The sequence below is a fragment of the Acinonyx jubatus genome, chromosome D4, assembly GCF_027475565.1.
Source record: "Acinonyx jubatus isolate Ajub_Pintada_27869175 chromosome D4, VMU_Ajub_asm_v1.0, whole genome shotgun sequence".
Taxonomy (NCBI): domain Eukaryota; kingdom Metazoa; phylum Chordata; class Mammalia; order Carnivora; family Felidae; genus Acinonyx; species Acinonyx jubatus.
The window spans coordinates 47,974,193-47,989,882 of record NC_069391.1 but is presented as its reverse complement, the minus strand read 5'-3'; the positions used below and the strand labels follow the sequence as shown (position 1 = coordinate 47,989,882).

The window sequence follows — 15,690 nt, the reverse complement described above, 5'->3', positions numbered from 1 at the left end:
CAAATTATTTATAGTGTTTTATACAGGGAGTTTGGTGGCAGTCTTCCACTATTTACATACTGTTAAACATTTTTTATAATGAAAACATGTTTCATAATTAAAGAAAAGCTGAGCAGTTTAAATGCACTGGATGTGAGAGTGGGCCACCTAACACCATTAAAAGGAATCTTGTGATGAAAAAATATATATATATACGACCACACAAACAAGGCCGACTGAGGAGCTGAATAAGTAAAAAGAATGTGATGGGAAGAAAAGAATATTCTACCACCCAATCACTGCCTCCTTACCACTTGCAGCAATTAGCTCTTCAGTCTCTAGAAGATATTTGTTCTTCTTGATTGTACAAAAAATGGAAAAACTACCCTTTTACTTTATTATTCCTTCTTATAAAAGTTTTTTTCTCTTCCTTTTGCTTCTTTTGGATGGTCATACTCAAATTTTCATCCTGGTCCACAAGTTGCAAAAAGGCACAACAGGACTGTGCTGGGCAAAGTACACTTGGGGAACAGTGGCCCTATGATGTTTATTAGTAGCAATTTATGGATGTGATAGTTGTCTCTGATTGAGGGCATTACAGTTACAGATGGGATCGCTGAATTGGGCATCGTTGAAATAGAGGGAATGGGAAAGATGTGGATATTGGGAAGCCAAGGGTGGGATGGAGTAGCCACATTATCTGTTTTCACAGCCCTTCTAGAACTGCCCTTCAGCTATGACGTCAGGATCTGGAAGCTATATTGCTGTTGCCAATCAGATAGCTATTCTTTAAAAATTTGACTCAATGGGTGTCTGGGTGGCTCATTTGGTTGAGTGTCCAACTCTTGATTTTGGCTTAGGTCATGACCCCAGCATCATGGGATTAGGCTCCATGCTGAGTGTGGACCCTACTTAAGATTCTCTCTCTCTCTCTGTCTCCCCCCCCCCCCCCACCTCTCTCCCCTGCTCACCTAATTAAAAAAAAAAAGCACTCTCTAATGAAAAAAAAATTGACTCAAGAAAGCCAGAACCTTAGACTTAGGAGCTAAGTCACATTAATGACAATGTTCTGAGGTTGTTAGAGTTTATGTAGTTCTTACCTCTTCTCAAGTTTTACTGTTTAACCTTTACTTGGATTCTATGAAATATCATTATATTCCTGTAATTACCCTGCATATTGATGCAGATTGTCACATTGTCCTAGGGGCATATTATGTGTATTTTTTGAGGACAAATCATGATGTCCCTTTAATAATAAAAATATAATTTAAAAATGTTTTATCACAGGGACTCCTCGGTGGCTAAGTTGTTTAAGTATCTGACTTTGACTCAGGTCATGATCTCACAGTTTATGGGTTCAAGTCCCGCATCGGGCTCTGTGTGGACAGTTCAGAGCCTGGAGACTGCTTCCGATTCTGTGTCTCCCTCTCTCTCTGCCCCTCCCCTGCTTGTGCTGTCAAAAATAAACATTAAAAAAATATTTTATCATAGATTCTTATCCATCTTAAAATCTCTATTACAAACATACACTTTATAATATGCATAGTATCTTATAACTATAATATATACATTATAAATAAAAATAAACATTGGAGGTGTGTGCTCAACATTTTTTCTGAGGGGTAGAAGGTGAAACATCGAATACCTGTATCTCCATAACCCTGTGTACCTCACCTTAAAGACATGGTGGACATTCTCTGGGATTCCACGTATGTGTTCAAAGTTGACAGCTTTGTTTTGGTCACAGGAATCGCACAAGATTTATATACACACTTTCCTGGACATGTTAAGCATACCCAGAAGAGCTAGATTGTGTGAGATTGTACGCCCACAGCACCAAGTAAATGGCACAATCCCTTCTCCCAAGGTGGTTGTGGGCTCTCAGGACAGATCAAGGGCCCATAAGTCACCCCTTCTAGAGCCTGGGTTCATAGAGAGTCCCTGCCCTGCACCCCTGGGCCTTGCTCTCCACCATCCACCAATTCTCATCTTCCTACATTATCTGCCTGGGTACCTGGCAAATCTCCTGTCACTAACTAACACAAGGGCAGTCAAGATCTAGCGCTCCCTCCAGGAAGCTGGGGTCAAGTATCATCCAAATATTCAGGACAGAGATGAGGCCAGTTTAGGACTGCACACAAGTTTAGCACGAACCGCTTGCAAAGGTGTTGAGCTGGCCCCAGTGGAGAGCAGGGACTGTAACTCCTACACCCCACCTGTGGAACTCAAAATTGCTGTAGTGAAGCCTTGAGTTCAGAGGGTGAGGGGGAAACATCTAGGACCATGAATCTATGGTGGGGCACAGTTTCCACCTGCGCCCAAGATCCCATTCCCTTCCAGATGACAGCTGCAGAAGTGGGCACTGCGACTCATTTCTCAGCCTCGGTGAAAGCATACCGCTGGCCCCCCACCCCCACGGGACGTGCCCTGGGGCCAGTAGGGGACGCAGAACTTGGGGCTCTGTTCTGGTAAAGTGCTGCTGGTGGTGGTGGTCTGTCGGGAAGCGTGGACCACGGGCGTGTTGGGGTTGCTAAAGCAGGATGTGTTCTCCACTTTTCCCTCCTGATGGGGAGGTAGCTGCAGGCAGGGCAGCTGATAAAATTGGCTCAGCAAAGCCGGGAGGGAAAAGAGAAAACACTGTTTACAGGTTCGGGAAAGAAACGGACACGTCTTCCAGTAACACGCATGTCACTCTCTAAGCCACTGGAAAGGAACTGGATGCAAAATTAGGGACATGAACAGTGAGCCATGACACAGGTCACCCCCTCTCCTGCCCACCAGGCAGCCCAGCAACGAAGGGGGTCAGTACTGCAAACTAGGTGCTGAGATGGATGTGCTCAGGCCTGAGACGACAACGGGTGCTACTCAGAGGTGGGCATTGTCCGCAAGACCCATCTGTTTTGAAACAAACTTTGAACTCAAAAGTCAATTCTCCCTGCCATTTGGTCCCCCTGAGGCGTTGCCCGGGCTCAACAACACCAAAGCAGGGCAAATGGGTCGCCAGGTCATCAGTGACAGGAATGTTCACACGGCAGACGGCAGACGCACAGCACCTGTAGCGAAGTGAGGAGAGCGTGAGGAAGGGTCAAGGGTTGAGTGGGTGAAAAGGAGGGACACAGACAGGTGGGAAGGAAGGAGAAGGTCTCTATCACCACGAATCAGGCCACTCCCATTCCTTGCTCTTCTCCCCCAGTACCTGACTCAGGCTCCACCTGCTGGTGGCTGCCTAGAACACCGACGAGGTGACCTGAACTTGGTGCCATCTCGGCAAGTGTGTGCACATGTTTTCTTGCGCGTGGAGCAGGTGGTGTAGAGGGGGAGGGTGTCTTTGAGCACAAAAGCAATGCCTGCCAGACCCCTTTATGGGTAAGTCCTTTCTTACAGCCATTCTTGATGACACTGTGCAGGATCGTGTGCTCAATGCGAATAATTGGTGATCGTTGCATGCTTGGTAGAGTCATGGGGTATCTTCTTCAGGACCTACACCGCACCTGAACCACAGGCAGGTTCTGCAATTTGTGACAAGGATGCGGGTGTTCTGGGCTCACCTGGGACCACAATTCAGCCCGCTGAAGCCAACGTGGCCAAACATTCCAAAGGTCTCTCCACAGCCATCCACATGGTCGGGGTCAATGCCGCTACAGGGCCGAGTGGAGTCACTGCTGAAAAAAGAAGAGCCACCAAAAAGTGGAGTCACCAAGGAGGAGGAGTCCCCATGAAATAAGAGAAGAGCGGCTGGAGCCACCCTTTGTGCCATTTCCACCTGGAGGAGAGAAGAGGGTGGGGTCAATGTAGCTCATCCCGGCTCTCCTCCAGTCTCTTCACCTGCCTTGGCTCCCTCATCCAGGCCTAGAGAAGCAGCCCTTATCTCCTCCAGGCAGGTGCACACTTACACGGCAGCTGAAGCCTGGGAAGATTCACGTCTGCTTTTCGTTACATAATTAAAATGGTGAACATTAAGTTTTAAAATTGCTTCTCCTAATGTGAATTTCAGACAGGATGAGTAACCACATCGGTAGAAAACCCAGGGCTAGAGAACTCAGGGAGGGGGTGACCCTCAGGAGTGACCCTCCTTATGTTCCCAAGGGCAAACACTACTCCCCCAAGGTGAGGTAGTGGCTTCACGTGCTGAAGGACTGGCCGTGGGTCCCATAACAAGCCGCTTCTGACTCACAGCTCTTTGCTTTTCACTGGGGGCTGCTCTACGTTGTGAAGTACTAGAATCATCCAGTCTAGAATCCCACTCTCTGACCTCTGCCTTTGCTTTTTCCAAATTGCCCTTCATAGGCCAATTAGTCAGGAAACGACAGTGTGCTGGCTCTTACAGGTGTCCATCAGCAACCTCTGGCCTTTGTTCTCTCTTCATCCATGGTAGATGTTATAGGCTGAGTTGTGTCCACCGCCGGCCCCGCAAAATTCACATATTTAGGTACCAACCCCCCAGTATCTCAGAATGGAACTGCACTTGGAGAGAAGGTCTTTAAAGAGGTGATTAAGCTAAAATGAAGCCCTCAGGGTGGGCATTAACCCAATATGACCGGTGTCCTTATAAGAAGGTGTAGAGACACAGAAAAGGTCAAGTGAGGACACGGCAAGAAGGGAGCTGTCTACAAGCCAAGGAGAGAGGCCTCAGAGGAAACCTAATCTGCCCACACCTTGATCTTGGACTTCTAGTCTCCAGAACTGCAAGATAACAAATTTCTGTTGTTTAAGCCCCCCAGTCCATGGTAGTACTTGCTATGGAGGCCCTGGCCAACGAATAGACTTCATGGACCATGACTGAAGCAACATTCTAAACACCCTCACCTCCTTCTTGATTCATCATTCCTGTCAGGCAAAAGGCCAAACCCTCTGCGTCTCCCCGCACCTGATCTGGCTGAGACTCGCTAGATAAGATCACCCAGGCAAGTATATTGTGCCACCACAGTCCTACAGTCTCCAGCTAAGGGACATCTCCACTACTACCTGGAGTTCGGACTTCCATTCATCCCACCTGTTTGTCTAAGTTCCTTCTCAGTGCATTTAAGAGACATGAGTGAACAAGACCGACATTGCTCCCTGCTCCAGGGACCTGGTATCACTGTTCCATGGTCAAGTCTCCTGTCCTTAACTATTTCCAACGTTCTCCACTTTGACAAACTTCTATTCCCCCAACCTCAACACATGCATCACATGCCACTTCACACAGGAAGCAGAAGCCACCAGAAGAGAATTTCTCTTCGCCAAACTAAAAAAAAAAAAAAAAAAAAATGTGTACCCCACCCCTCCTCTCCTCCTTTCCTGTTATAGTGAAAAAGGTTTCTCAAGGTGAATCCGTTGAACTTTCCAGCTGGGAAAGTTGCCTTTCTTTCCCCAGGCATACTCCTTTAGTCTATGTTATGACTTTTGGCTCAGTTGTTTATTATCGCCTTGCACAACCAGGACTCGCTGCTCGATCAACAGCATTAAGTGCTTAGCATTTAGCTGGTACTCAAGAACCAATGTATTTTTTGGATCCGCTTGTATAAGCGTATACCAAAGGCATCACTATATAGCTTCTATATAACATGGAGTTCTGCAGAACAATCCCGGCAATCTTTCTATGGCGGTTCACACAGATGGACCTAATTTTGTATTTTGGGTGCGACATAGTTCGACTATTGGACAATTCCATGGTTGTTGTTAAGTTTAATGAACAGGGGAGTCCCACTTCCCAAATGGGAACCTCTAGTGCCCAGGGCTGCCTGCAGGAGCCCTGGGCACTAGAGGTTCCCTAGTGAAGCAGCAAAGCCCAGCCTACGTTGTTACAGCAGAGCACATTTGAAGCTCTTTCTGGAGAACCCGAACCTCAGCAAGATGTCTGGCAAATTACAGCTACTCTGTGAAACGCGTAAGTAGCTGACATAAATAATCTCTTCCGGCATCTTCACTTAGTTTCAGGCCACCTGTGGTGATAATCTTTAAGGTACAGGTAAAACAATGGTAAAAAGACAAAGACAACTTGTAAGAAAAAAAAATATATATATATATATATTTATATGTAAATATAAAATGAGGGAGATGGGAAAGGGGATGTTCTCTGATTTTCAGACATAATTTTCAGCCAAGGAAAATCACAACGCTTCACATCAAAAACTCTTTCCAGTGTGGCCATTCGGTTTGGGTGAGTTAGGAACTTGCCTCACACACAACCTGAAAGGGGGTGTCAAATGACTTAGTAGTGAAGAAATATTTCAAGGCAACATTCTTAACAACAAAAGTTAATGACAAAAAATCCTTGATGAACAAAATATCAAAATTTTAAATAAAGACAAGATCTGGCCTTGAATTACAAAAGCCTGAGAGTTGTACAAGTTGGGTGAAGGGGGCAGCAAAATTCGATTTTGACAAATTCCATTTGGTCTACCCATTTTTTTGTCAAAGAAACTGAAGTTCATTTACTTGCTAAATATCCCGAACACTATTCACATGACACTGCCAGAAAGGAGTATGATTTGCTTACTTACCTCTGATAGTGAAGTGTATGTCTCAATACATAGAGAAGCACTTGATGAAAATTTTGATTTAGTCAAAATGCAGACCGAGCCTAAAAATGTGCCAACAAGACAGTTATCACTGTTTTCAGCCGAAGAAAAGATTATCAAAATAATGGCCTGCCATAAAATCATATTTTCAAACTGTGGGAAAAGAATGTCACCTGGAATGTGGAAATGAATTAGGGAAAGATGGAGAAAAGATTTAATGTAAATTAAACATGTGTATGCTATTTCTCCAATACCGTTTCAGTACTAACGTTAAATTCTCTCAGACTGCAACTCTCTCAAATGAAGATAAATTGAGCCAAATAGTTAGTTCTGAAAATGATTCATGAGTTTGCTTTCACCGAAGCCCAGGAAATGATAAATTCTGGGTTTGGTATACATAAAATATTAAACGTTAAAATAACCCGAGTTTTAATACACCTACTTTTCAATATTTTTCCAACAGTTTAACGTTGCAGGAAAAAGTAACCTTTACATTTCAATAAAATCATACATATTGATTCGTGTCCAGACTGTAGATGCGTACCGCCTTTCCCTGACCTCCCGTCCTTCTCCCCCAGAAACAATCCTGGATCTGCAAACATACCCCACGAAGTGCACTTTCAGTCCTGCCCCGCATCCCGAGGAAATGAGCCCTTTGTAAACCGCTCTGGCTGAAACACTGCTCGACAAAGGAGAGGATCCACGCAGGGGCCGACCATGAACATTAAAGGCTCGGTGCGAAGTGCGGCTCAGCTCCCCCTCGGCGGTCAGGCCCGACAAGGGAGGGGTCTGCTCGCTGTCCTCGCGGCCCCACCCTGTCCCGGATTCCCGCGGCGCCTCTCCCGGGAGGGGCCCCCCGCTGCCTGCGAAGCTGCGGTTTCCGCGGGACCCGGCGTTTGACGCCCTGGCAGGTTCCGCTGGTGGGAGATGCCGGTTGGGTCGTTACGTTGAGTTCGAGCGCTCCCTTCTGGCCGTTGGGGCGTAGCGAGGGGGCCTGGCGCGCGCTGTTTAAGAGCTGGCGACCTGCAGTTTCACTGTGGTCCAGGTGAAGCTGAGAAATTCTCCACTCCTGGTCTCTGCAGACTGCAATGGTGATGGTCAGCGGTAGCTGAGTCTGTTCCTTTGGTTCGCTATGATTTTGGAGCCAAAGCCTGGAAAATAAGGACACCTGAATTCTTTTCAGGCATCTGAAAAGCAATGCCTATAAATTAGGCTGGAATGCCAGAATCCAATTCAAGTTTCCTGAGGAAAGTAGAGATATCATCAAAATCCAGACGGCATAAGATCTGTGTTTCTGCTATCAGATTCTCCAGCATATATTCAGTCGGCTCAGTATGGAGACACAGCTAGTTTAGAGGAAGATCCTCCTGGAGAAATCTACCCTTTAGCCTTAACCACCAAACCAGGAACTACTGGAGGAAAGGCTGAATATAGAAATCCTTCAGCCCTGTCCTATGGGGATATTGGTGTCCAGAGATTCTTCCAGGGCATCATTCCCCATATGAAGGACTAGGAAGTTGTCAGAAAGAAAACTGAAGTGCACTCTTCCCTTAGTTAATAATCCCTGTAGGAAACAATCAGGACATGATGTTATACTCAACCGATTTTAATCAATTATGTCACTGTTTGCCAGGCTGGAAAAAGCAGTTGACAGTTCTTTCCAGGTACTTACTGAAAAGGCAAAGAGAAAAATGGAGACTGAGTACTCCAATAATAACCAGGAGTTTGTTTCTCAATCTGATATTCTACATCTTACAAATACAGAGAAAATATTTTTATAATCCATTAAATGGTGGTGGTTGTTCTTTTTTAAAAAAAAACACTTTCAAAACTCTTTTATAACCTCCCTTGAACCATAATTCACATTGTGTCTTTTGGTCATTTTTATATTATTCTCTCAAATCAATGATATATATTATGTGTTGGTATTATTCTTTCTGTGTTTACGATCAGCACGATTATTCTCTTAACGTATATTGTTTTGAGAGCCTCCAATGGTAGCCACTGGGCTAGATGCCAAGGACTCATGACTTGATAAGGTATTTTCTTGCCCCACAGCTACCTTGCACGCTCCCGAGGAGCTATTCTAGAGGAAAGGGATAGATCTTCAAAGGTGCTTCTATGAGTGGCGGCTAGGAGCCGGGAGGTAGCCATGCTTGCTTAGCCTGTAGACAGGGCACATTAGCAGACAAAAAGAGTGGACCGGGTGCAATGCTGAAGTTATTAAATGCCATAATCATGAAACACCATAATTTTGGAAGTCCGTAATGCAATAGAGCTCACTATCCTGGGCTTGGAGGTGAATGAATGGAGATGAGAGGTACAAGGTCCATAGGCGAAAGTTAGTTAATTACATGCGTCCCCGAGTGGTGCTGACTTTCCGTCCACAGGGGCTTCTGGTCAACCTGAGAGGGGACTGGGGGATGGCAGGGCTCGGCGCCCAGGTGCTCACGGATGGGCTGTGAGAGATCACCATGCAGCAGCAGCTGGAAGCAGCCAAGGTTTTCCAGCGTCAGGAGCCAGAATGTGAACATGGCCACACCTCCACCCTCCCTGCCAGCCGATTCCTACCCTGCATTGCTCAAGGACCTCAGGCATCCGGTCGCACAGAGCAACACACTAAATACAGGGAACCCTGCCCTCACATCTACACCCAAAGAATCCAAGAGTGGAGTTATCAACTAAGTAGAATGCTCAAGCAAGGCCAATAACCACTGTTCCTGCAGAGGGGGCTCCTTAGCACAACGTGGGTTCTGGGTGCTAGTTTTCTTAGGAGCACGTTGGCGACTCCTCCTTAGAGGAGGAGTCTCTCCTCCTCTCCTTAGAGCTCCTCACATGCCCATTAAGTGAAAGCAAAATCAGGCGGCTGGTCTTGCAAAGCTGAGTACGGTCCTTTCACCCGGAAGAACAGCATACGAGTGGTTCTTGTTTGAGCCTTTGGCAGAAGCAGCCACCTTCAGGCCCTTGTATCCTTGAGTGCTGGTCTGCAGTCTTCCCTCTGCCATGGCCCCCAGCCCCCAGTTCTCTTGCATCGAATTTTCCCGACTTACACTTTGCTTTTCTGTCAGCGCAAAGGTCACTTCCCCTTTTCATTTTCATGACATTCAGACTTATGTTTGTTGTCTTTACGCCCGCACAACTGTCGAGTTTTGCTTTCTAGGAAGGTTGAAATGAGAAACAAAAACCTCTCGAGTCTTGAACATTAGAGAGAAAAACCGTGCAGCCCATTTCCTTGCTTTCACTTCCCTTTGTGTTAACCTCAGGATGACGTAGAACATACATACTGGAGAAGCAGGAAGACAAACCTCGCCCATAGGCCAGTGCCTGAAAAGAAACGTATAACATTTTTACATGAAAAATCACAAATGGGTAAGAAGAAGAAGGCTATTTCTCCCTGACTTACTAGTCTATCCCTCACCCGCCCCCCTGCATTCTCAGCATGAGAGAGATGAACAAAAAGGAAACGCCATAGAATCCTGCAGACTGAATGAACAACGGAAGTTCACTATTTCCTGTAATATTAGCTTCTACCAGGAGATGTCACCATTGAGCGCAACACGTTTTTGGTGATTTCAGTAAGAGACTGAACCATAAAAGCTGCAGTGGCAACGTCCAAAGCATGTGCTTACTAAAAGGTGAAATTGTTGGCAGAAAGAGTAAGGGAGCCCCAGATAAAGAAAGACAAGATACAGCTTTCAGGACACAAGAGAAATCGTTTCAGGCCCCAGCGATTTCTCCGATTTTCCGTGAACTCGGCCCCACTGGTTCTACTTCCCCAAGCACCCTTCCAGGGAGGTGTCAGAATGGCAAAGGAATGGGAAAACCTCAGTAGTTAACGCACTTTAAGGGAACAAAGGGAGTGCGAAATAGTCTCTACCCGGCATGGAAATAAGGAAATAACCGTATCAGAAGACCTAATCCGGGGTACAACTCCTAGCGCTGTCTCCAAAGTAAGCAAGACCCTGTTTTCCTCGCCCGACATAAGGAGTCCAAGACCCCATCCAGTTTATACTGGTTCTCTGAGCTTGCCTGTAGTCCCTTCCCCTAGTCTGACCTTCACCTCTGCTTCATTATAATGTTAAAGTCCCCGTCCCAGGAGGAGCACGAGCTTCATTAATGTAACACGGGATGCCTGCATAGGTAGGTTTTCTAAGTCACCCCCCCTTTACACATGATGACAAAGCTCCCCTAAACATTCATCATAAACCTTAAATAAAAAGCACCCGCTCACCCCTGCTGGGGAGTCACGGCTTTGGAAGTGTTTCTCCTTACTTCATGCAAATACAGTTTCCTGTGTGTGACATCCCCACCTGGTGTAGTCTAGCTGGAACTCACCAAGGAGCAGACTCACCTTAGTTGGGTTACAAAATGATTACAACTGGGTCACTCCCCTACTTAGACAAAACAAACTTTTGCCTTCAGCCTCTGAAAGGGCTGTTAACCCTTTTGATACGTGGTCAGGAAAGGAAGGGGTCGCCCCTGAGAATTGGGTCCCTCACACAAACACTCCAGGAGCAAGAACAAGGATCTAGGAGCATTAACTGTTTTGCTAACAGAGAAACCAGCACCCCCACAGCAGGGGAATTCTAATGTCCTCAGGACAAGGTGAGCCTGCCCTCAGGGAGTGAATCCAGGACAGGTTGGGTTGACGTCACTCAATCCCTCCAGAGGAAAACTGTTGCTAGAAGTGATAACTACGTCGTCTGTAAAGTGTTGCTGGGAAAATAAGATCATCTTGGAATTACAATCATCATAGCACAAGCACCTTAAAAGAACCAGGCTTCCTTCTGGGGGTACTGGGACAGCCTGAGGAGAACTATAGGCCCCTGGGAAAACAAACAAACAAACAAACAAACAGAAACAAACAAACTGTGGAGGAAAAAATATATGTTAGTCCTGACTTTGTGGTCCCAGTGAAGCATAGCCTCAAACCTGACTGAGGTTCCAGAAGGAAGTGAAACATCAGAGAAGCTCATTCATTAATAACCATCAACCTCTGCTGTGATCCGAACGGGAAATAAAAGGTAGTCCTTGGTTCCAAGGAGCTTAATTGCCAAAGATGGTCTGGTGAATCCCTAAACAAATATAGAAACCCGAAGGACTGAAGGAACTAGCCTTCCTGTGTAGAGAGTAAGGAAAAAAAAGGAGCTAAAATTTTGTTCCTAGACAGTTAAAACAATCAAAGTGAGTGAGTGTGTCTCTGTGTGTTTACATACCTACTCACTTCAGTCTTTACGACAAGGATGATTCTCATTTGATAAGAATCCATTGGGATGGACACATGGGAAGTCTCCTGGGAAAATAAACTTCCGTCGTACAATTATTCACTTAGAATGATGACATCTTCTTAGACAACATGGCGAATGCATAAATGAAAACAAAAAAGGGAAGTAAAAGTGGAGGGAAATGTTCAGACAATGAAAATGTCTGCATTCCCTATTTAAGAGCCATGCTTCGAGTTGGTCCTCAGAGAACCTGGGCCCCGAGGGCCCCCAGCCGCCCAGCTCAGCCCGGCCAGCAGCCCCCTCGGCTTCCCCATGGCTCTCCTGCGCCCTCTGCTGACCGCCCTGGCGCTGCTCACCTGCCGCCCTGGAGGCTCTCTGGGCTGTGCCCTGCCTGGGAGCCACGCGCAGGTTAGCAGGTACAACTTGGTGCTCCTGGGCCAGATGCGGAGACTGTCCCCTTTCTTGTGCCTGCGGGCCAGAAAAGACTTCCGCTTCCCCCGGGAGATGCTGGAGGGCGGCCAGCTCCAGGAGGCCCAGGCCGCCGCCGCCGTCCTGCGGGAGCTGCTCCAGCAGACCTTCAACCTGTTGCACACGGAGCGCTCCTCGGCGGCCTGGAGCCCCGCGCCGCTGCACGGACTCCGCTCTGGCCTCCACCGGCAGCTGGAAGCCCTGGACGCCTGCTTGCTGCAGGCCACGGGCGAGGGAGAGCGCGCCCCGGGGATGCACGGCCCTGCCCTGGCCATCAAGAGGTACTTCCAGGACATCCGCGTCTACCTGGAGGACGAGGGATACAGTGACTGCGCCTGGGAAATTGTCAGGCTGGAAATCATGAGAGCCTTGTCCTCCTCGGCGACCTTGCAAGACAGCTTGGCCATCAAGGATGGAGACCTGGGGTCACCTTGAAGTGATTCTCACTGCCTGACGTGCCACATCACCCCTGCACTATGTCTGCTCACTTCAAGAGACTCTCACTGCAGCCTTCATTACAGAATTTATTGACTTTAATTCCACAAATAGTTTGTGAGTAGTATTAAGCAAGAATATGTAAAAAAAAAAAAAAAATTCCGGCTTCAGGATCATCAGTCCTTAAGAGATGATTGCCCTGATGTTATTTATTTATTGTTTATTATTTATTTATTTATTCATTCTTTTGACTAATTTATATTTATATTTCCATATAAAGGTTTTTGTCTTTACATTGTGTTAAAATTTATAAAACGTATTCACCTTTTCATTTTATTAACTATGCATTTTGTCTTAATAAATTCTTATCAAAGACAACTTGTTGAGTCTCTTTATTCTTAAAACCTAAGTCCAGGGTGCCCGGGTGATTCAGTCAGTTGGGTGCCCAACTTTCACTTGGGTTGTGATCTCACAGTTCATGAGTTTGAGCCCAGAGTCGGGTTACTGATAAAGGCCCTACTCCCTTTTCCACCTTCCCCCGCTTGATGAGAGAGCATCGCTCTCCCTCATCCCAAGCCTCACCATGGTGCCCTTCCCCTGGGTGCAAAACCTCTGTGACCCCAAACAGAGGGACAGTTCCAGAAGGCTTAGCTTTGGACAGATTTCCTTGACGCACAGCAGAGAAGGCTCTAGTAAGATGCTTATACTTTATCAGTGACCTCTCCTCTCTCCTGACAGTATTTTCCTTTGCACGTAAAAAAAGTGAGCATCAGATGTGCCTCATTTTCATCTTCTTCATCCCAGCCCTACAACCACCTGTAGATATTATCTTGCTTCTGTCATTCTGTTCATACCCAGACTATTTGAAGTTCTCTGCGGTGTCTGTTCCCACTTCGCGGTCAGGTCGTCCTGCCCTCACTGTAATGTGGCTTCAGCCTCCCTGTTCTCCTGAAACTGCTCGGCCCAGGTTGACACTGAACCGCATCTTACTGAGGTCAGAGATTGCTGTCAGTCAGCCCTGGCTGCCATTTCCAAACATCTGAGCCCTTTGGCCACGCCTCCACTTTCAAGTCTGACCTCCATGTGGCTTCTGTGTCTCTACTGTCTTCTGCCTTTCTGCTCCTGCTCCACTCTTTCCTCTGTTGACTATTTTCTCTCATCTTGGGGCATCTGGGTGTTCCTCAAAATTCCATGCTGGGTGCCACACTCCTTCCTCTGCACATACAGACTCAACCTCCCAAACAGTTCCGAGTGTCATCTCTGAGATATGACTTCCAGGTGCGTGTCTCTGCCCAGAATCGTATCACCAGCATTAGTCATCATCTCCAAACTCTTATTTCTATCTGCGCTCCTACAATATCTCCACTGATCATGTTCAGAATTGACCATGATGCATTTATTTGGCGAACTCCTACAGATCCTTGGATGCCAGCTTGGCAGATGCTGCTTGTAGAGTTTGTGCCCCTTTCATGCTCCTTTGTGCTCCCAGCGTCCTGTCCGTTCCCTGTCCTGGCCACAGAATGACATTGCTTGAAAGCTCAATGACCCAGAACCACCAGACTGGAAGCTCTGTGACAGCAGGCGGTGTGTCCACTATTTCGTTGTATGGGGCACCCACCGCAGCGCCCACGGATAGAAGATGTATTCACTACTTAGTTGTTGAAAGTGAAATTCCAAGATTCTGTAATATCTTTCACTTTGGTGTCTAGTTCATGCAATCGCTGAAATGGAATCAACAATCATTAGACATGATTTCTCCAAGAAACTTTAAAATTTTTTTTTCAACGTTTATTTATTTTTGGGACAGAGAGAGACAGAGCATGAACAGGGGAGGGGCAGAGAGAGAGGGAGACACAGAATCGGAAACAGGCTCCAGGCTCTGAGCCATCAGCCCAGAGCCTGACGCAGGGCTCGAACTCCCGGACCGTGAGATCGTGACCTGGCTGAAGTCGGACGCTTAACCGACTGCGCCACCCAGGCGCCCCACTCCAAGAAACTTTTAAGTCCAGTGGACCAGCTCCAGCTGCTATAATCTGTCAGAGTGTCCACTGCACCTCCTTCATCATTGTAGAAAGGATTCCTACGTAATTACTTACTCCTTATGGTTAGCCTTCTCTACCACAGTGTTTCACTAAAGAAAATAATATTTTCGTTTTATTTCCCAACACATTCACCAACACAAGTGAATTACTGAAATACTTCAAAATATTTCTTTATGAATCCATGAAATGAGTCAAACTGTTTATGTTCCCTTTGGATTTAAAGACACCTTAAGCATTTAAGCACACTTGGATCTCATTATGAGTAAGACGTAACGTTGCAGCTAGATTTCATATCCCTGAAGCAAATGAACACAGAAGACAAAACCGGTCATACAATAATATGACAAGTACATTTTGTAAATACAACACTTGCTGTGGATAAATGCATAAATTATAATTCTTAAACATGTAAAAATGTAGTGTCTATCCATTCCAAAGTAGAGTCCCCGTATTATTGAAAAAATGAAACTGTCAAAATGACTGAACACAGTTTACAGCTGAAGGAAGAAAAAACATCTTTGAATTGGGTGACTATTCACAAGTGGAAGCCACTTAGGCGTTGATGAGACTCAATTGTGGATGGTTGGCAAGACCCCGTTTTCTGCGAGGCAAGGGATCCTGAGACCATGCTGTCATTCCTGGGATTCTGCCCCTATTCACTGCTTGAGTACCTGTAAGCCATGTTCTTCCCCCAAGGTAGTGAACTGCTAAAAGGTCGGATTTTGCTTATACTACTTGGTGATAGCCTCCTTAAGCCAGCTCCCTCCCCACCGGCCAGGCCCAGGGCAATAGCTCTCCCAGTAAAGCCTCCTCCCCTCCTGCCTTCCAAAAGGTGGTCCCTTTTCTATATATAGTCTTGCAGTCTTTGTCATTCAGACCTCCAGTTGATTTCTTTGGTGTTCAGAATGATGTAATAACTATCTAGCTGTGTTTGAGGGACTAGACAAGCTAAGGTCAACCTCTGCCATCTTAACTCCCAAGCTCAGTTGTGGAAGGTTGAGTCCGAGTCTCCTCTCCAACTTGCCGGGTGTTCTGATG

General features: G+C 46.4%; 1 protein-coding gene and 1 long non-coding RNA gene across 2 annotated transcripts; one reads left to right on the top strand and one right to left on the bottom strand.

The window, feature by feature from the left end:
- Positions 1–951: 951 nt before the first annotated feature.
- Positions 952–8,248, bottom strand: LOC113597876 (uncharacterized). The gene is made up of 3 exons (XR_008291167.1): positions 7,087–8,248; positions 6,465–6,655; positions 952–3,641 (listed from the first exon to the last, which is right to left on the bottom strand). It is a non-coding gene; the product is annotated as an uncharacterized LOC113597876 (long non-coding RNA).
- Positions 8,249–12,019: 3,771 nt separating this feature from the next.
- LOC113597877 (interferon omega-1-like) lies at positions 12,020–12,739 on the top strand. Its single transcript, XM_027055022.2, has one exon. The coding sequence runs from the start codon at positions 12,020–12,022 to the stop codon at positions 12,608–12,610; it is 591 nt and encodes a 196-aa protein (XP_026910823.2). The 3' UTR covers positions 12,611–12,739.
- The last annotated feature ends 2,951 nt before the right edge of the window (positions 12,740–15,690 follow it).